This window comes from Lithobates pipiens, unplaced genomic scaffold (genome assembly GCF_037356315.1).
Source record: "Lithobates pipiens isolate NorthernLeopardFrog02 unplaced genomic scaffold, aLitPip1_a1.2 Scaffold_18, whole genome shotgun sequence".
NCBI lineage: Eukaryota > Metazoa > Chordata > Amphibia > Anura > Ranidae > Lithobates > Lithobates pipiens.
Window position 1 is genome coordinate 540,931,109 of NW_027507758.1, and position 21,163 is coordinate 540,952,271.

A 21,163-nucleotide genomic window follows, 5' to 3' on the forward strand; every position below is an offset into this window, starting at 1 on the left:
TCATGGAAGCCATCCAAGGCCCTTGTAGTTGATGGAAAGTGATCGGGTTTGCATGCCTCTTGTAATCATTACATAAACCATTGTAACCAAATATAACCAGATTTCCAGGGCGCAAAAAAAATGGTCACATTTTGAGGGCCAGTTTTTTTTTTTTTTTCTTATTCAGTAGAGTTTGGAGCATAACAAAAAAAGGTTTGTATCCCAAAAACATTGGCCACTGAATAAGACGAGGTTTTGACTTGGGGGCCCATTCACAACAGAAACCATGCATTTTCATATACACATTGAAGCGTTTGTTGCACGTTTTGAGATCACTTCTTTCTTTGGGCTTATGTGCGCCGCGTTTAAACGCATTTGCATTGAAAAATGCAGCTTCCTAGAATTTTTCTCCACTGCACTGGTATGAACTACACCCATTAAATAACATGGATTTTGGACTGTATAGGAAGTGGGAATGTGTGCCTGCCCATTTATGATGAACTGGCCGAAATTAATTTAGTGCGTGGCCCTGTCAATCCACTCCAGCCCAACATCCTACTTAAAAATTGAAGGAGCTGGGTGGATAAGTGACATCTAAGACCTGGTTCATACCCATGCATTTTTTAAGTTTTATAGAAATGCACTAGTCTATTTAACATTGTTTCCTATGGGTCACGTTCGCGTGCGTTTTCCAGCAGTGCATTTTTTGGGAAGGGTCGGGGACTTTTCCTTCCCTGCAGAAGATTGCATTTTTTGTTCCATAGACTGCAAAATGAAGACAGGAAATGCATCAAAAAAACAAACAAACGGCGAAGCATCGCAAAGTCAGTGTCACACTGATTTGAGCAGTTCCATTGCTGACAAAAAGGTGCAACTTCCCATGCGATCTGGACCTGTCAAATCACACAGGCCAAAACATCAACATCTTCAAATCAGATGCGGACAGTATTCGACTGAGACCTGGCATGTTCTAGACACCAGAGGCCTTCATTCAACCTGAGAAATAGCACAAGTGTGTCACAAAGTCACCAACTCCGCTACATGTGCCCACACCAAAGCAGTTCTTTGGCCTCAAATGTGAATTCCAATGTACGATCAATATCTATTCCACCCAATATCTCCTCAAGAATGGAGGAGATGGACGTGACAGAACCATGCACACTGGGCAAGTGCAATATAAGCATCAGAAAGTCACAAGGCGAGATCGGCACTCATAATGGCTTCCAACAATAGTAAGGCCCCTTTCACACGGACGATCCCTTCAGGTCCGCCTGTCAGTTTTTCCAGGCGGACCTGAACGGATGCTCCATAGAAGTCTATGGAGCGTTGGATGTCAGCCGTGACAAGTCCGCCGACATCCGACCCGGAAAAGTGTGATGGAGGAAAAAGCCATTTTTCCCCATCCGTCATGGGATGACGACGGACACTGCGGTCCATCGTCATCCGATCTCCAATAGGGGAGAGCGGCGCTGTGACAGGTCCATCCCTGTGCAGAGACAGACCTGTCATCTTCCTGCTCAGCAAGCGGATATCCACAGGGCGGATCAGCACCGATCCGCCCCATGTGAAAGGACCCTTATTCTTTATTGCACAAAGATGTACAACAGCCAGCACATTTCAGCCTTTATTGTTTATGGGGCTTTAGACCTATCAGTTTTTTTCTGCTGAGTTTTTCCTTCAGATTTACCAAAACCATGTAGTGCAAGGGCCTGCCTGATTGCATACAAATTGAAACTCCTAAGGATTGACCTCATATTATATGGTTTTGGTAAATCTGAAAGGAAAAACTCAGCAGAAAAACTGATAGTGTGTATGGGGCTTTAGTCTTGGCCAAAAACTTTTTGTAACAGAACTTGTCACAATGCCTTTATGGCTTGTTTGTCCCGGTGACAACCACTACCTCCATTCTTGTCCTGGTGTCACAAGGAAAGGAAGTGAGGGATAATGGGGTTACAAGCAGAAATAAAAACCCCTTACATGGTTAAGAAACTAATCTACCTAAAACATTGCATTTTTCCTAGAGTTAGGCTTTAAAATTAGGGTATATCAGGATGCCACCTTTCCTATTAAACACGGGCAACAAGTCATCCAGCCAGGCAGTAACGAGCTCCAAAAGTTATTAAATGGAGAGCAGAATGGAACCATTTAAAGTGGGAAAAAATTAAAATAAATAGTTGACAAATTAGCACACTTTATAATAAATAAAAATAAATAAAGTATGCCCAACTGAAGCTCTGAACCTAAAAACCAAAGCTTCCATACAAGTCGGCTCCACAACAACAGATATGTCCCCTCCTCCACTGAGCAGACATGGTTATTATATTTTCATAAGTCACATCCATTCTGGGGATTTTCCAGGTGACTTTGAACAGTCACAAAAGATCACATGTGAACAATACACTTCAGTGACATAACATGTTTTATATTTTGCAAAAAGGCAATTTTTTGCCTTCGCTCAATGGAGGAGAAAAAAAAAAAAAAAAAAATCAAAACGACGGAGAGATAAAAATCAGTATAGTGCAGGGTTTAAACCAGCTGAAGATCAGCTGTGGTCTAACTGGATAAGTAATCAAGTTAACCACACCAATGCGATTATCTGACGTCTAACAAGATCAGTAATTACGTTATCCTCACCAATGAGATTATCAAGAGCCTCATCTAAAGTCATCAGACTACACAAAACAGCCAGATATTCAGCAGAGAGGAAAGACGGGCGCTTTAATTGCTTTTCACAAAGTAGACACCACGTGCTCCAAGCCAACCACCAAGCTCCCTAGTCTGACCACTGACTCCTAGAATGATTCTGCAGGCACACTTCTAGAAGGGCTGGATAACGCCCAGGGGCCAGCCTGTCAATGCAATCAAAACAGACATTCACCTGACTTCTTGGGACCATTTTTTGTTATTTCACTGGGTTCACACTTGTGCGATGCGGGAAGCAGCGCGATTCCTGTGTGGATCCCTGCATTACATCTCACACCGCTGAGGGTGTCAACGTTAATGACACCCCCAAATCAGTTCACACAGAGAAAACTGTAAAATAGGACAGGAATCGGCTCACATGAGTGTGAACACCCATGTGATCCGATTCCAGTGCAGTTTGGGGGGGTCCTGCACCATTTTGGTGTAAATGCGATTTCGGCCGTATGGTTCCATTTGCAGTGCATAGATATTGCATGTGATATGCACAGGATTCCAGTGTGAACCCAGCCTAAAGTATCATTAAACCCACATCATAAAAAACTATAAATAAATTGTGTATTACATGCCGTTCATAAATCACTAAGATTCTTTTTTTTTTTTTTTTTGTGCAAAAGTCCTGGTTGATCCTGCTGTTCATGTTGCCAATTCAGCAAGGGATTTTGCAGAGCAGTGTTGTCAGCTCTGCACATGCTCAGTTTTCAGTGAGATTCTATGCTGAGCATTTGCTCCCCATCACATCAGAGCAGCCCATGTGACTATAGTCACATGTGGGCATATACAGTGCTAAATTACAGCTCCCTCCCTAATAACCACCTAAACACAACAGGGTGAGATATTACATGTAGCTTAATGGAGGCTTCACCTTCCTCTTATCCAAAGAGAAAGGCTGAAGGGGCTTGACAGCCTGTGACTGGCAGAAATCTGCTCATACCATGTTATTGCCAACTTCAAACATATGACCATTTAAAAGTTCATCGATATTAAAATTTGTATTCCAAATGCCTTTTTTTGGGGGGGGGGGGGGGGGGGGGGTTGACCAGAAACTCCTTCTGCTTAGGTTTCCCTGCAGACAGGCTGGGAAAGCTGGGTCATGTGACAGCTGTATAGCCGTCAGGAAAAAGGTACTTGGATTTTTATGAAAACTAATGCCATTATCCACATACAGAATTAGAAGGGACATACAGAATTAACAGTGCGTTTTAAGGCTCACTAAGTGCACTGCTTTACAGAAAGCAGACTACTCACACCAGTGCCTTAATTACGGCTGGCATCTAACTTTTCAGGTTGTAATTGTCAATGGAGCTAGCGCCTTGGTTGGGCAGACTGGCTCCCGATTCCATTATTAAATTTGTTCCCCCTGATTAGCAGTCAACTGATTCATAAATGTAATTTGAAGATACTCAAGCAGGAAGGTCGGTCAGAAACACAAGGTCACCAGGGGCATGGCCTGAAACCCCTCTGCCTTGGGTTTAGCTGCCAGTACCTACCATCTAGGGGCCCAATGATTAAGACACATGCATGCAGTTCCAAGCATCAGAAATGCTCATCATAGCTCACAGTCACCAGTTCAAGTCAGGGAGAAAGACCTCACTGGGGATTCCATCACTAGACATTTCAGGAACTCCTTCAGATCCCTGGTGAAAGCTCTGTTCACACTAGTGCGATTTAAGATGTGACATGACAATGGAAATCACATTGTTTTCAATGGTGTCCAGTCACATTAATGCAGCACAGAGCAGTTTTGAAAAAAGGCTTCTGCACTGCGATTTTGCCCCATAGAACATACAAGGCTTATCAAAGTTGCATCCAAGTAGCACCACATAATCACACTAAAAGTTGGATCAAAATCACAGTGCAGCATTGTGAATCTAGTCTAAAGATGGCTACACCCTTCTTATATTGTAAAGCGCTGCATAAACTGCTGGCGTTGTATAAATCCTGAATGAGAAACACACACACACACACAATAGGATCATATAGTCAATCCATTCAATGCAGCTAAAATTATTAAAACTGAATATACATATCAAACCAAAGACCGATTTAGTAAGCTTTCAATCAAACTCTGGCAAGACAATCTGCGGTGGTGGAATTTTGTTGATCGCTTTGGACAATTATCTGTGTTCTTAAGTGATCCAATTGCATGCACAATTTTCAAGCATGTTGCATCGTTCAATCTTTTAAAGTGGGGGGGGGGGGGGGGGGGAGAGAATCAAGCTGTTTGGGATAAACGGTCAAAATGCTACCTGCATGGTCTCCTTAAGACCACCAGCATTCACCTGTACTTCAAGGATTAACCCCTTTTTACCATATGCAACCAAGATCCTGGCCAAACACCCCACATCTGGACACACACAGGTAATCCACCCCACAAGTGTTTTAAGGCCACACAGAAAGAACAGCTGGCCCCGCATGAAATTATTCCACCATTTCCCTTCTATGAAGGGCAGGATCAGCACACATGCCAGATCTGGCAAAATAGGAATCCCAAAAGCAGATGGATATTTCTTTAGACTTTCCATAGAACATTATACACAGCATTCAACTTCAGTGAGGTCTCCAGACGGAATACCACCAATGAATACCAAGTGAAAAAAAATAAATAGTAACATAGTAGACAATCATATGGATGGTCAGATCATTTGCAAAAGAATGGCGCAAAAAAAAAAAAAAAAAAAAAAAAAAAACACACAACACACCAACACACACAAAAGAATGACTAATGACCGCCTTAATTGTTCAGCAGGTGAGGATGGAAAGGATTCACGAGATGCAGGGCACCGAGTATACAATAAGGCACAAGTACAGCATAACACCAATACTAGCACAATACACATCTGTTTAATCCAACAGTCTATCACTTCCCACCCACCAAAGTATATGCCCATCCAGCAATGAATTGGGGGGCGCTAATTTAACACTTGCAGAATAGTTTTGCTACTCTCATCCTGCACAGAAAAGGTTAATGACCCCCCACAGTATCAAAGACCCAGACCACCCTCCGCAAGGGGCAGACAAGTGACTGCTGGAAACACATCTAGGAGCATAAACAGAGCTACACAAACCTCCAAGACTTTGGCTTGATCCTTCAAAGAGAATACTAAAATAAAAATACAAAAACACAACACTTGCCCCCTTCTAAAACAAAATAGATATAAAGATTTCTCCCCTTTCAAAAATAAATATTGTTAAATTTGACCCTTCTAAATGGATAGTTAATGCTTGCCCATTAATTAAAAAAAAAATATATATATAAAATAAAGTAGCTTGCCACTGCTAAAAGGATGGCAAAATAAAGTGTGTGCCCCTTCCAATGTTGTTTACTAAACATGAGGTTTCAATCATCACTCTACAAGCCAAGATGTGATGCAGAAAGATGATGTACAACATGAAGCAACAACCCCTCCAAATGCTACACAACATAAAGAAGGGACAAATAACGAAAAATAAATCAGCCCTCCCCATGCCATCACACACACACACACACACACACACACACACAATAAAGCACAGAGTCCATAGGCTGCACACACTGTCCTCCCTTCCATACTATATAAGTCTAATAAAACACATAAAGATATAAAGCCTCCCATCCTTAATGGGGTGCTGGGTAAATCATGGGTATTACATATGGGGGAGCCCAGTGATGAGGGTATGGCGCACACAGGTGCAGTGGCGGAGCTCCCCCTCCCTCCCCCAGGTGAGCCCACCGCCACCATTGTCAAGTTTCCCTCCAGAACTCCATAGGCAGAGCTCTCCTCCCTCCAGTACTAAAGGGCCCCCGGACCGATCCTTACCCCCCAGGCCAGTGAGCTGCTGATCCCCAGTATATAAAGCAATGGTAACAGGTCCATGTCTGCGCTCCGTCCTCCTCCCGGCTCTTCTCCGCTCACTCTGCCGATCCGATCCTTTCCTTTACTGTCCAGGAGGAGAAAAGACTTCCCACCAGACACACCCCCAGCCGGCCTAGCGCAACCGCACAGCGCCACCTGCAGGCGGCATACAGGTGTGCTCACCGAGTCCCCGCACAGAGGGCAGGCTGGGGCTGCTAGTGCGCCTCCTCTACACACGTCAGCATTAACAATGAGTTTATGATATTAAAATAGTCATAGTTTGCCTCCTGCAATCATAGGTCTCCTTCACACTCTGTGAGACAAGTTCAGCGTCAACTAGTGCTGTTGCCAATAGCAACCAATCAGTCTCAATCTTTCATTTGCTCCACCCAGCTTATGAAATTAAAATGTAAGGCTTTATTTACATGTGCTTTGGTCTGTGAAGAGCATTTCCACTTTGGAACCACCTCCCCATCCCATCTCGAGTCCGACTCTATCCACCCCATCCCATCCCAGCTCCATAACCCCCCCATCCCATCCCAGCTCCATCCTGGCTCCATCCACCCCCCTATCCCATCCCGGCTCCATCCATCCCCCCATCCCATCCAAGCTCCATCCAGCCTCCCCTGATCCCATCCCTGCTCCACCCCCCGATTCAATCCCAGCTCCATCCACCCACCATCCCATCCCCCCGATCCCATCCCAGCTCCATACACCCCCCATTCCATCCCGGTTTCATCCTTCCCCCCATCCCAGCTCCACCCCCGATCACATCCCGGGTTCATCGTTCATCCACTCCCCCCATTCCATCCCAGCTCCATCCAGCCCCCCATCCCAGCTCCATCCACCCCCCCCACATTCCATCCCAGCTCCATCCAGCCCCCCATCCCAGCTCCATCCACCCCCACCCCATCCCTGCTCCATTCACACCCGCCCCCCCATTCCATCCCAGCTCCATCCAGCCCCCCGACCCATCCCAGCTCCATCCACCTCCACCCCATCCCTGCTTCATCCAACCCCTCCATTCCATCCCGGCTCCATCCACCCCCCCCATCCCATCTTGGCTCCATCCACCCCCCCCCCCCCAACCCATCCCAGCTCCAAATTTTAGTCTCATCTGACTAGAGCACCTTCTTTCACATGTTTGTTGTGTCCCCCACATGGCTTTTCATAAACTGCAAACATGACTTCTTATGGCTTTCTTTCAACAATTACTTTCTTCTTGTCACTCCTCCATAAAGGGCAGATTTGTGGAGTGCACGACTAATAATTGTCCTGTGGACAGATTCTCCTACCTGAGCTGTGGATCTCTGCAGCTCCTCCAGAGTTACCATGAGCCTCTTGGCTGCTTCTCTGATTAATGCTCTCCTTGCCCTGCCTGTCAGTTTAGGTGAACGGCCATGTCTTGGTAGGGTTGCAGTTGTGCCATACTTTTTCCATTTTCGGATGATGGATTGAACAGTGCTTCATGAGATGTTCAAAGCTTGGGATATTTTTTTATAACCTAACCCTGCTTTAAACTTCTCCACAACTTTATCCCTGACCTGTCTGGTGTGTTCTTTGGCCTTTATGATGCTATTTGTTCACTAAGGTTCTCTAAGAAGTCTATGAGGGCTTCACAGAACAGCTGTATTTATACTAAAATTAAATTACACACAGGTGGACTCTATTTACTAATTAGGAGATTTCTGAAGGCAATTGTTTCCTCTAGAGTTTAGTTAGGGGTATCAGAGTAAAAGGGGCTGAATACAAATGCACGCCACGCTTTTCAGATATTTATTTGTAAAAAATGTTGAAAAACATTTATCATTTTCATTCCACTTCACAATTGTGTGCCACTTTGTGTTGGTCTAACACATAAAATCCCAATAAAATACATTTACGTTTTTGTAACATGACAAAATGTAGAAAATTTAAAGGGGTATGAATACTTTTTCAAGGCACTGTACACTCAACCTGCCCATTACAGGTTCCTGCTGAACCAGCCGAGATTTGGACTGTATATGGCTCTTCTAACCTGCACCAAGAGGCCAGACCAACCTCTATATTCTGTTTTATACAGTATATTTATTTGGACAGTGGATATACATCCTTAAAGTGTATTGCCCTTGTCATGTTGTCACATTTTTCTGGCATGTATTTGCATATATACTGAATCAAACTAAGGCAACCGTCTGCCTCAGGCAGCATTGAGGCCAGAGTCCTTACTGCAGCTCAGTAACATTGCCCTGTTTACACTGAGAGCACCATTAACAAGTTGGTTGCTAGGATGCTGGCACCTGCATCATAACAACCAATGACACTGTGTGGTCCAGCCACCAGCACCCTAGCATCAACGGACTCACAGCATTATTGGTTGTTAGGATGCTGGCAGCCAAGTCACAGTGCCATTGGTTGCTGTGCTAGGGTCCTAGCAACCAAAGGTGGGGGGGGGGGGCAAAAATCAGCTGCATCGGGCATTAATGATCCTTGTCCCGCTCCTATATGTACATGCCCCAGGCTCCCCTGGGGTCAAACCTGACCCTGGCAGCTGGAAGGCCTGATTCTGTGAAATATAGCAAGTACTATTTCAAGCAGCTATCCAGTTAGAACAAGGCAAATGGTCCCCCCACAGGAACTGCCGTTTGCTGGCTTGGCTTTTAAATGGAATCTGCACTGTATGAAGGCTGTGTCTAACCTTCTATTGAAAATGATAATTGAATGGCTGTCTTTTACTTCAGTAATTAAAGCTGAACTCCAAGAATTAAGCCACTTTGTAAAATGTGCTGGTTTACTATGCAATACGTTATGCCACCTCCTGGACTTACGTATCTCTTATTTACAGGTATACTCAGTGCTTGGAGTACATCCATCACTATACCTTGATGCTCTGATGGGAGCAATGCTGCTTTCTCATACAGCAGCTGCTTTACCTGCCCCTCCACTCCCCGGTCACAGAAGGCTTTGTATTTTGTGAATGCATTTGCATATTAGAAAGCGCTCTTTGATTGGGCAAGAGGGGTAGAGGTGCTGCAGGAGCTGAAGCCCAAAAGTTCCGTATCGGAGCGCTGGAAATAGAGCGATAGCTATACTTCCAGCACCCACTAAAATTTTAAATTGGAAAAGAAAGGGATGTCTGTAGGCAAGTGGAGGTCAGAGTTCCCCTTTAGCTGCAGGGCACCTCCCTTGGTAGGTGAGCTGGTAGCTATAGCCCTTGGGAGGAAGAGCGTTGTTAGCCCTCTTGGGATGCCAGCAGCAACAGAAGGATGTCCATCTAAATGTGGGAGAGCTCCCCCTGGAGCTTGGGGAAGAGGCTCTGGAGAAGAGAAGGCCTAAAGCCTTGGATTAGTACACACTAGTGGGACATTCCAGGACAGTACCTGAACAGTTATCAGACTATACCCTGGATTTGGAAGCTTCATACCTGATGTTCTGCATCTACTACCTTGTACTGGATTATTGTAAGGGTCACACCCTGTGTTATACCAGCATATGGACTGTTACACGCTTAACTACTTTTATTAAAGCAGAACATAACCCATAACAGTTTGATAACAACTAATGTTCTTGTTGTTGCTGGAGGCAGCCATTTTTGTTGAAGCCCAGAGCAGTCACTTCCTTATTGGGAACTCTCCCCTCTCCTTGATCTTAAAAACCATGTGACTTTCTTCAATTAAAATATGTACCTTTCCAGCCTTTATTGTATGTCTTGGCTCAGTTAGAGAGGAAGGCTGACAGAAGCTTTAAGCCCTGTACTCACAGGCTGGTTAAAAAAACAAAAAAGTCTTACATTTGGCCGTTTGTATGTTAGTCTGTCTGACAGAAGCTGGCTGTTTGGCTGGCTTCTGTCAGATGAGCATGCTGGAAAACCAGCAACTGACCGACTCCCAATCTGCGCTCTCAGCCAAAGATCACACTCTACAACTCAACAGTGATATGAACTACAGCACTGTAAAGCCTGGTACATACTACAGTTTTTTTTTATTCAACCCAGCGGGGTGCTCTCAGCCAAAGGTCACACACAACAACTCAGCCGGGGAGATCGCTGTACTAACTTCGCATAGTAAATACAGCGGCTGTGACCGGAGCTGTAATTTTCTTTTCATTCACCCTGCTGGGTTGAACAAAAAAAACTTGCAGTATGTACCAGGCTTTACAGTGCTGAAGTTCATAGCACTGTTGATGAGGAAGAAAGGAGAGAGAATTAGGGAGATAAGATAAAACGATAAGATAAGACACTATTCTTGTAATGCCTAGTATACATGATCAGAAAATTGGACAAAAAAATAGGATTTTAAAAACAGCTTACCTGTAAAATCCTTTTCTTTGAAGTAGATAGGCAAGGCAAGGTATGTTGTTTTCTGCCCAAGTTAGGATATGATTCACCTCTCTCTGGGCCACGCGACTTCTCGTGCCCCCTTGGTGATTGATATAGACCACTGTTGTGGCATTGTCGGATTGGATTCTGACAGGACAATTCCATAATCTGAGCGTCCAGGCCCCTCAGGGCCAGGCGTACTGCTGGAATCTCTAGAATATTGATGGACAAGGTCATCTCTCATTTGGACCATTTTCCTTGGACAGACGCTTCTTCTAGGATTGCTCCCCAGCCCAGAAGGCTGGCATCTGTTGTTACCACTTTCCAGGTAACTGGTAGAAAGGATTTTCCTTTTTGGAGATTCTTGGTTATCAACCACCAACTGAGGCTTTAACGCACATTTGGGGATAAACGCATTGGGAAGTCTAGAGCTTGGACCTTCTTGTTCCAAGTTGATAGGACACTGTTTTGCAGTAGTCTGGAATGAAACTGAGCATAAGGAACGGCCTTGAAGGAAGCCACCATCTTTTCCAATAAGCTCATGCAAAGTCAAATAGAAGGATTTTTCTTTGCTTTGACCACCTGAATCAGTTCCCTTATGGAACTGATCTTTGCCTGGGGCAAAAACACCCTCTTCTGAGCTGTATCTATGATGAGACCCAAGTATTTCAAACTCCTTGATGGTTTTAAGGAAGATTCCTCTAGGATGAGAATCCAACCTAGGTATTCCAGGTAGCTGACCGTGGTGACCAAACTCTGGTTTAAGCGGGCTACCGACTGATCTATCAAGAGTAGATCGTCTAAGTAAGCTAGAATCGTTAAACCCTGAGCCCTTAATCTGGCTAAAGGGGGAGCCAAGACCTTTGTAAACACTTGAGGTGCAGTAGCTAGACAGAAAGGCAGAGCTACAAACTGAAAATTACGATTTCTGGTGAGCGGGAAAAATAGGTACATGGAGGTAAGCATCCTTGATGTCGATTGACGCTAGCAGTTCTCCACCTTATAGAATGGAGACCACTGATCGGATTGACTCCATGCGAAAAGATCGGATATTCAAAAAACGGTTTAGATCTTTGAGATCTAAAATGGGTCTGACATACTCGTTTGGTTTTGGTACCGTGAAAACGTTTGCATAAAACCCTAACCCTCGCTCTTCCATGGGGACCACCAATATCACCTTTGAGACAAGAAATGGTCAAAATCTAGAAACAGAGACTTCTTTTTTTTCTGTATCTCTGGGAACGTTTGATCTGAGAAAGCGAGGAGACAGAGGCTCTCAGAACTCTAGTTTGTGTCCTAGAGATATTGAGGAAACCACCCATTTGTCTCTGCACTGTTCCTGCCAGACCTTTGAGAACTGCAGAAGTCTTCCCCCCACTCGAACGAGCGAGGGCACCCCTTCATAAGGAGGTTTTAGTAACTTGTTTTGTGGGTTTCCTTCTCCAGGTCCTCTTTTGTCCCTGGGGTTGACCCTGAGGTTTACATCTTGAACTTGATACTTTGAATGGATCCGGCTGCATAGCTAGCCCCAGCAAGGATTGCTCCAGTGGAGCTCAGCAGAGCACATCTTCACTCGTGACCAACACCTTAGACACTGGCGAAAAAACTGAGGTACTCCCAGTAGTGGGATGGGTTTTATAGGGAGTGGACTTCTTGGGCCATCACCTGAAGATGGCCTATAACCCACATAGTAACTACTATGGCTCTCTGTCTTGTGATGTACGATAATGCCGCGTACACACGATTGGACTATCCGGCGGACTTGGTCCAGCAGACCAGAGTCCGCCGGACAATCCGCCCATGTGTGGGCTCCGGCGGACTTTTGGGACTGTGACATCATAAGGGGGCAGGGTCACCATGTGACATCACCCAGTGACCTCGCCTCTTGTCCCTATATAAGTCACTGCACAACGCGTCCCTGCCAGTGCGGCCAGAGAGAGCATCGTGTCAACATCGCAAGGGAGAAGAAGAGAAGAAGGCGGTGGCGACAGAAGACCAGGCCAACGCTAGTAAAAGAGCTGGAAGAAGAAAGTGGAGGCCCGGCAGAAGAACCGAAGAGGGGGACAAGACCCCCGAAGAGCGGAACAAGACCCCGAAGTCGGAAAAAGACCACCGGACAGAGGGCAGCCATGACGAAGAAGAAAGCCGGGCTCCTCCGCTAGTAAAAGAGCTATCAAAAGAGCAGAAGATAGCGGAGGAGTCAAGCGAGAAGACCCCCCAAGACGGAAGATCACCGGAGCTGTTTAATAAATTATTTTCAAAACTTGTGTTGTTTTTTTATTTACACTTTTTTCACCAGGTGAATGGGTAGGGGTACATTGTACCCCATACTCATTTGCATAGGGTGGGGGGCCGGTATCTGGGGGCCCCCTTATTAAAGGGGGCTCTCGGATTCCCATAAGCCCCCTGGCCGTAGACCCCGACAACCAACGGCCAGGGTTGTCGGGAAAAGGCCCTTGTCCTCATCAACATGGGTACAAGGTGCTTTGGGGTGGGGGGCCGCAGGGCCCCCCTTCCCCAAAGCACCCCCCCATGTTGAGGGCACACGGTCCCCACCCCCTCGCTCGTCCCCACCCCCTTTGCTGACCGGCCAGGCTACGTGCTCGGATAAGGGTCTGATATGGACTTTGGGGATATGTTTTTTTGGCATAGGGCTTCCCCTTTAAGTCCATACCAGGTGACGGGCTAGCGACGTGTCAATCTCGCCGATGGAGGCGGCGACATTGACTTCCTTTGCTAGTTCTGTCTACCTGGAGCCGCGTTCAAAATGAACAGACTTTTCTCCATGTGTGGGCAAGTCCGTTCATTTCAAAAGTCTGGTCGTGTGTGGGCAGGTCCGCTCGTTCGAAAAGTCCGGCGGACCTCCGCTGCAAAGTCCGGCGGTTTGTCCGCCGGACTAAGTCCACCAGATAGTCCAATAGTGTGTACGCGGCATAAGAAATACCGCTTTTTAACTGTTTGTACAATAATCTGATCATTAGTACACAGCTTTCAAGAGCCAATCACAACAATTCAGCTGAAGGGACAAACATGATAATTTTTCAATAAGTACAGTATTCGTCTGAAAAATATCTGAAGAGAAAGACCACGCATGCTCAGAAACAAAAGAATACATTACAATACAACACATTACATCACTTCAAGTTGTATTCTGTCTTACAAAAATTTTCATAAGTTTAGTAACCTCTTCATATTCAATATGAGACTAGCATGTGTAACGGTGTAATTGCCACTAGTAACAAACATCCACCATATCATCTCGCTGCCAGACTCCCATATATTACTTGCAGTGACAATGAACAGTTCTTTGCTGGTTTTGTTTTTGTTTTATTGGGGGTACAACTTGGTTGGGGAAAGGGGTATATGGCATGTCCATAGAATAGTTGTTCATGTTGCCATCATATTTAGAGATTTTACAGATTAGCATGAAAGAATGATGTGCATGTTTAACAGCTACAGTCTCTTCCTTGCATCACCATGCAGACTATTGTAACTCCTAACCCCATAACGACTATTGCTTCCAGAACTTCCTCACCCATGACCGTGTAAGGATGAGAACATCACTCTTGACCATGCAAGGGTGATGTTCCCAGAAATCCTCTTCTCCTGCACAAACTTATACTGTAGTTATCACTGTAATGTCACATATTCTTCTGTAAGCAAGAAGGACCCACTCTTAATAGTTCCTCAAGCTAGCTCTAGATGCTCACTGCTACTAGGCCAAAGGCCTGAGTACCCAGAGGCCTAGTAGTTTAAAAGCACATTCTGAGTGATGGACTACTGTTCCAAGCCAGCCCTGCTTGCAAATCCTGTGCCCTCAGGCCACATCGATTTGACACTACTCCTCATAGTCTCTCCTCTGATCCAGGACTTGACCGTGTAATGATGACCGTGTAATCAATGACCGTGTAATGATGAGGACTTCACTAATGACCGTGTAAAAGTGAAGTTCCCTCACAGACTTCCTTGCACATCCAGCCCTCCACTGTGGTACACTCGCCGATCTTTCTCTGCCTCGAGTCCTTGATGGAGAACTTAACCAGAACATACGTTCCGACAGCTTCACCTGCCCCTCTGCTCCAGGAGTTCCTTATCAATGACCGTGTAATGATAAGGACATCACTAATGACCATGTAAAGGTGAAGTTCCCTCACAGTTCTCCCTGGGCCTCCTCCTACGATTGGCGCACCCCCTCCCCCCCAATGGGGGTGCCCTCCTGCTGCTGTCTAGTACTCTATTCTCCGCTTCACCCAGCCGACAACTTCCCCCAGTTGCCTGTTACCTCAGATTATATAGGAGGCCCGCCCCCTGCCAATACCAGTTGGGGATTGTTCAGGGCTCCCACATGAGCTGCCTGCCACTCCAGTTTCAGGTCCTGCCCCTCTTCCAGAACATTCTCCCTGGAAGCAGGGGAGTCCCCTCAGAACTAGAGCACTGTTGACCACACCCACTGCTACACTAACCATTCCCTGCCCCCAGATCAATATAGACAGGCCTAGCTCAAGCCTGCCTAAATTTACCTGTGCTGACAGTCTCCCTAGTAAAAATCCTATACTAGCACCTACCTATTGGTAGAGGGTGCTACACATGCAAAAAAAAAAAAAGGACGATCATTTGTCTGATATTCTCATCATGTGTACTAGTGGTACTAAACCCACAACAGTAAAATCAGTCTGTATATGCAACATAGCATGCTTGTTATACTCTGTGGAACTGTGGAACTTAAAGGGCTTGTAAACTCTCGTGTTTTTTTCACCTTAATGCATCCTATGCACTAAGGTGAAAAAACTCTGGCAGTGACCAGACTCCCAGCCCCCCGTTTTACCTACCTGGGCCCCTTCATTCACTGGGCGGAGACGCACTCTCCCTCTCAGCATGGGATCTCGGCTCTTGGTTGGATTGATTGATACCAACGCAGCCATTGGCTCCCGCTGCTGTCAATCAAATCCAATAATGTGGGCGCTGGGTGGCGAGGCCGAGTCTGGCATTCTGTGTCTATGGACGCAAATGCTGGACTCAGGAGCACACCCGAAAGGTGACCCCCAGGGAGACCGCTTCTCCTAAGGGGTTATCTGATGCGGGGAGGAGCCGCGAGAGCTGCCGAGGGACTCCAGAAGAAATAGATCGGGGCCACTCTGTGCAAAATGAGCTGCACAGTGGAGGTAAGTATGACATGTTTGTTATTTAAAAAAAGTAAAACTCAAAGCTTTACAATCATTTTAAAGGGCTAATCCTCTGCATTGTGTAAAAAAGCTGTTTTATCCTGTATGCACAGATCCTTCCCTCCTGTACTGTCTATCTGGGTAAGGCCAGCTAACACAGGCAGAGTAGTCAACCTGCACATGCTCAGTTGTGTATTTTATGAATGGAGAGCACATGTACTTGTTGATCAGCGCTAGCCAGGTCACATGATATTGGCATTACACATGTGGGCATGTATACAGGCTACAGTGGAAATCTCCTCCTTCCTGAACTCTCAGCACTGTGCAGTTTATCATGTAACTGTGGTATACAGATCATCCAAAAAAGGTATATAGTGGCAGTATTTTAATGTAAAAAAGATGATTTATAAGCTGTGGGAACTGTGGGGGGGGGGGATATGAACTATTTTCATATTACTGGATTTAGTAACACTTTAAGTTCAACTTTTTTTTGTCTCCCTGGGAACAGAGTTAGTCCTGTCACCTCTCCTGCTTTTCTCTTTCCCTAATCTGTGTTCCCTCCGCATAGTCTGTATCATTCCTATTGCTTTCTTCCCCCTTCAGCAATAGTAAATCTTAAAGCTTTCAGTTGATCAGCCTCTAGTGGCACTGATTTTATTTTAGGCACAGTGCCCAGAATAGAGAGCACCTGAGCATGTGCAGAGAAGGGCGACACAGTGTATTGCTGGATTTTAAACACAATAGGCATTTATTTTTAATGATTTACAAACCTATACCTGCAAAAAGGGTCATCCTGAAATAATGTAGTAGGACTTTGTTTTCTGACTAAAGTTCCACTTTAAGTAAAGTTACAAGCAAAGTTACTCCTTGTCTCTTTAATGTCTCAGTTGGGGACCAGTATCTGGGCAGTTTATCTTATGAAGTTACTCAATACTGCTCAGCAGTGTGTGTAAAGAAGAGTAAATTCAGTTCAGGGGGTGTCATATTAATTGTGAAGTGTTTGGTGCAACCTGGTAGGCAATAGAGTTGGAGGTGGTTGGAGGAACAGAGTTACTCTCCTGGTCACCTGCTTCATCTTCTTGCTCTGCAGGAGTGATGGACCATGCCGCTATCTTACATTTCTTGGTGTTTCCAATGCTGCATCCTCTGATGTGTGCTCTGGTTCCAGCTGCCAGACCCTATAGTATTACTGTTGGGCCCAGGGCCAGATTTTGATTTTGGGGGCCCAGGGCACTTTAGGTTCGGCGGGGCCCTCATACATAAGAATTACAATGCACAGCAAATCACCACATTTACATATCAAAGTTCATTAATTGCATGCCATGGGAACTGTTGTTATAAACAGAAAGGTTACCTGAGTTCTATTCTTGAAGTAATTACATGTATGCGTGTGAAAACATGCCAGCACAACTCCAAGTAGATTTTTAGGTAAGACAAATTGCAAAGATCATAGCTGAGCTTATTTCCATAGATAACAATGGTTGACTCAACAAATTACACAACAAAATGAAACGCTCATCATTATGAGGTCGCACATGCAAGCACACGCACAATCATAGGCTACTTTCCTTAAACCAGACCTTCGCCTTGCCCTCCTACTTTCTCTCAATCCACTTCTACTCTCCATCTCTCTCACAATCAGACATTGGTTTTTAAATACAGTTTTAGGGGAACCCCTCCCTGCACTTCCTGGATTCTGGCCTAGGCAAGAATGATGAATTCAGTTGCCCACTGCCTCCTGGATACGCTCATCATGCATTCCAGGAGGTTTCAGGGTATTCTACAGCGCAGGAGGCGACACGGCAGGCAGAGGCGGCTCTAGACTTTGTGAGGCCTTAGGCAAAACTTAGGCATGAGGCCCCATTCACTCTACAGTTTGTAGAGGCCAATCTGCTGACAGCCTTAAAGTGGAATTTAACTCTCCTATCCTTTACAGCCAAGGAAGATGCTTCTGTTTGATCTACAGAGACTGTGCACAGGAGATGGTCAGAGACTGTGTGAGTAAGGAGAAGCGGCACAATGATGATCCCACCCAGTAGCGGCTGGTGCTCAAAATTTTTTTTTTTTTAAAGAAAAAAAATAAATAAATTGCAGCCTCACTGTACCATCAAATGCAGCCACCGTGCCCATCAAATGCAGCTGCCACTGTGCCCCATCAAAGGCAGCTGCCACTGTGCCCCATCAAAGGCAGCTGCCACTGTGCCTCATCAAATGCAGCCGCCACTGTGCGGGGTGGCTATTTTGGTGCCCCTGCAAAGTGCTGCCCTAGGCCTGGGCCTTGTCAGCCTAGGCCAAGACACAGCACTGAGACAAGGTACAGACCATGAGACCATGACAGACAGACAGGGTACTGGGGACAGACCGTGAGAGACAGACAGGGTACTGGGGACAGACCGTGAGAGACAGACAGGGTACTGGGGACAGACCGTGAGAGACAGACAGGGTACTGGGGACAGACCGTGAGAGACAGACAGGGTACTGAGGACAGACCGTGAGAGACAGACAGGGTACTGAGGACAGACCGTGAGAGACAGACAGGGTACTGAGGACAGACCGTGAGAGACAGACAGGGTACTGGGGACAGACAGTGAGAGAGACAGGATACTGGGGACAGACAGGGTACTGGGGACAGACCGTGAGAGACAGACAGGGTACTGGGGACAGACCGTGAGAGACAGACAGGGTACTGGGGACAGACCGTGAGAGACAGACAGGGTACTGGGGACAGACCGTGAGAGACAGACAGGGTACTGGGGACAGACCGTGAGAGACAGACAGGGTACTGGGGACAGACCGTGAGAGACAGACAGGGTACTGGGGACAGACCGTGAGAGACAGACAGGGTACTGGGGACAGACCGAGAGACAGACAGGGTACTGGGGACAGACCGTGAGACAGACAGGGTACTGGGGACAGACCGTGAGACAAACAGGGTACTGGGGACAGACCGTGAGACAGACAGGGTACTGGGGATAGAGCGTGAGAGACAGACAGGGTACTGGGACAGACCGTGAGAGACAGACAGGGTACTGAGGACAGACGGAGAGACAGACAGGGTACTGGGGACAGACCGAGAGACAGATAGGGTACTGGGGACAGACCGTGAGAGACAGACAGGGTACTGGGGACAGACCGTGAGAGACAGACAGGGTACTGGGGACAGACCGTGAGAGACAGACAGGGTACTGGGGACAGACCGTGAGAGACAGACAGGGTACTGGGGACAGACCGTGAGAGACAGACAGGGTACTGGGGACAGACCGTGAGAGACAGACAGGGTACTGGCGACAGACCGTGAGAGACAGACAGGGTACTGGGGACAGACCGTGAGAGACAGACAGGGTACTGGGGACAGACCGAGAGACAGACAGGGTACTGGGGACAGACCGTGAGACAAACAGGGTACTGGGGACAGACCATGAGACAGACAGGGTACTGGGGATAGAGCGTGAGAGACAGACAGGGTACTGGGACAGACCGTGAGAGACAGACAGGGTACTGAGGACAGACGGAGAGACAGACAGGGTACTGGGGACAGACCGAGAGACAGATAGGGTACTGGGGACAGACCGTGAGAGACAGACAGGGTACTGGGGACAGACCGTGAGAGACAGACAGGGTACTGGGGACAGACCGTGAGAGACAGACAGGGTACTGGGGACAGACCGTGAGAGACAGACAGGGTACTGGGGACAGACCGTGAGACAGACAGGGTACTGGGGACAGACCGTGAGAGACAGAAAGGGTACTGGGGACAGACAGTGAGAGACAGACAGGGTACTGGGGACAGACAGTGAGAGACAGACAGGGTACTGGGGACAGACAGTGAGAGAGACAGGATACTGGGGACAGACAGGGTACTGGGGACAGACAGTGAGACAGACAGGGTACTGGGGACAGACAGTGAGACAGACAGGGTACTGGGGACAGACAGTGAGACAGAAAGGGTACTGGGGACAGACAGTGAGACAGACAGGGTACTGGGGACAGACAGTGAGACAGACAGGGTACTGGGGACAGACAGTGAGACAGACAGGGTACTGGGGACAGACAGTGAGACAGACAGGGTACTGGGGACAGACAGTGAGACAGATAGGGTACTGGGGACATACAGTGAGACAGACAGGGTACTGGGGACAGACAGTGAGACAGACAGGGTACTGGGGACAGACAGTGAGACAGACAGGGTACTGGGGACAGACAGTGAGACAGACATGGTACTGGGGACAGACAGTGAGACAGACAGGGTACTGGGGACAGACAGTGAGACAGACAGGGTACTGGGGGCAGACAGTGAGACAGACAGGGTACTGGGGGCAGACAGTGAGACAGACAGGGTACTGGGGGCAGACAGTGAGACAGACAGGGTACTGGGGGCAGACAGTGAGACAGACAGGGTACTGGGGGCAGACAGTGAGACAGACAGGGTACTGGGGGCAGACAGTGAGACAGACAGGGTACTGGGGGCAGACAGTGAGACAGACAGGGTACTGGGGGCAGACAGTGAGACAGACAGGGTACTGGGGGCAGACAGTGAGACAGACAGGGTACTGGGGGTAGACAGTGAGACAGACAGGGTACTGGGGGCAGACAGTGAGACAGACAGGCTACTGGGGGTAGACAGTGAGACAGACAGGGTACTGGGGGTAGACAGTGAGACAGACAGGGTACTGGGGGTAGACAGTGAGACAGACAGGGTACTGGGGGTAGACAGTGAGACAGACAGGGTACTGGGGGCAGACAGTGAGACAGACAGGGTACTGGGGGCAGACAGTGAGACAGACAGGGTACTGGGGGCAGACAGTGAGACAGACAGGGTACTGGGGACAGACAGTGAGACAGACAGGGTACTGGGGGCAGACAGTGAGACAGACAGGGTACTGGGGGCAGACAGTGAGACAGACAGGGTACTGGGGGCAGACAGTGAGACAGACAGGGTACTGGGGGCAGACAGTGAGACAGACAGGGTACTGGGGACAGACAGTGAGACAGACAGGGTACTGGGGACAGACAGTGAGACAGACAGGGTACTGGGGGCAGACAGTGAGACAGACAGGGTACTGGGGGCAGACAGTGAGACAGACAGGGTACTGGGGGCAGACAGTGAGACAGACAGGGTACTGGGGGCAGACAGTGAGACAGACAGGGTACTGGGGGCAGACAGTGAGACAGACAGGGTACTGGGGGCA

The 21,163-nt window shown here is 47.3% G+C and overlaps 1 protein-coding gene across 1 annotated transcript in view; it reads right to left on the minus strand.

Annotated features, from left to right (window-relative positions):
• Window positions 1–6,591, minus strand: part of SDC1 (syndecan 1) — a 43,413-nt gene extending 36,822 nt beyond the window's left edge. The window contains exon 1 of the mRNA XM_077488833.1: window positions 6,480–6,591. Within this exon, the coding sequence (XP_077344959.1) occupies window positions 6,480–6,536 (57 nt within the window). The 5' untranslated portion in view covers window positions 6,537–6,591. The remainder of the gene's footprint in view (window positions 1–6,479) is intronic.
• Between the last annotated feature and the right edge of the window lie 14,572 nt (window positions 6,592–21,163).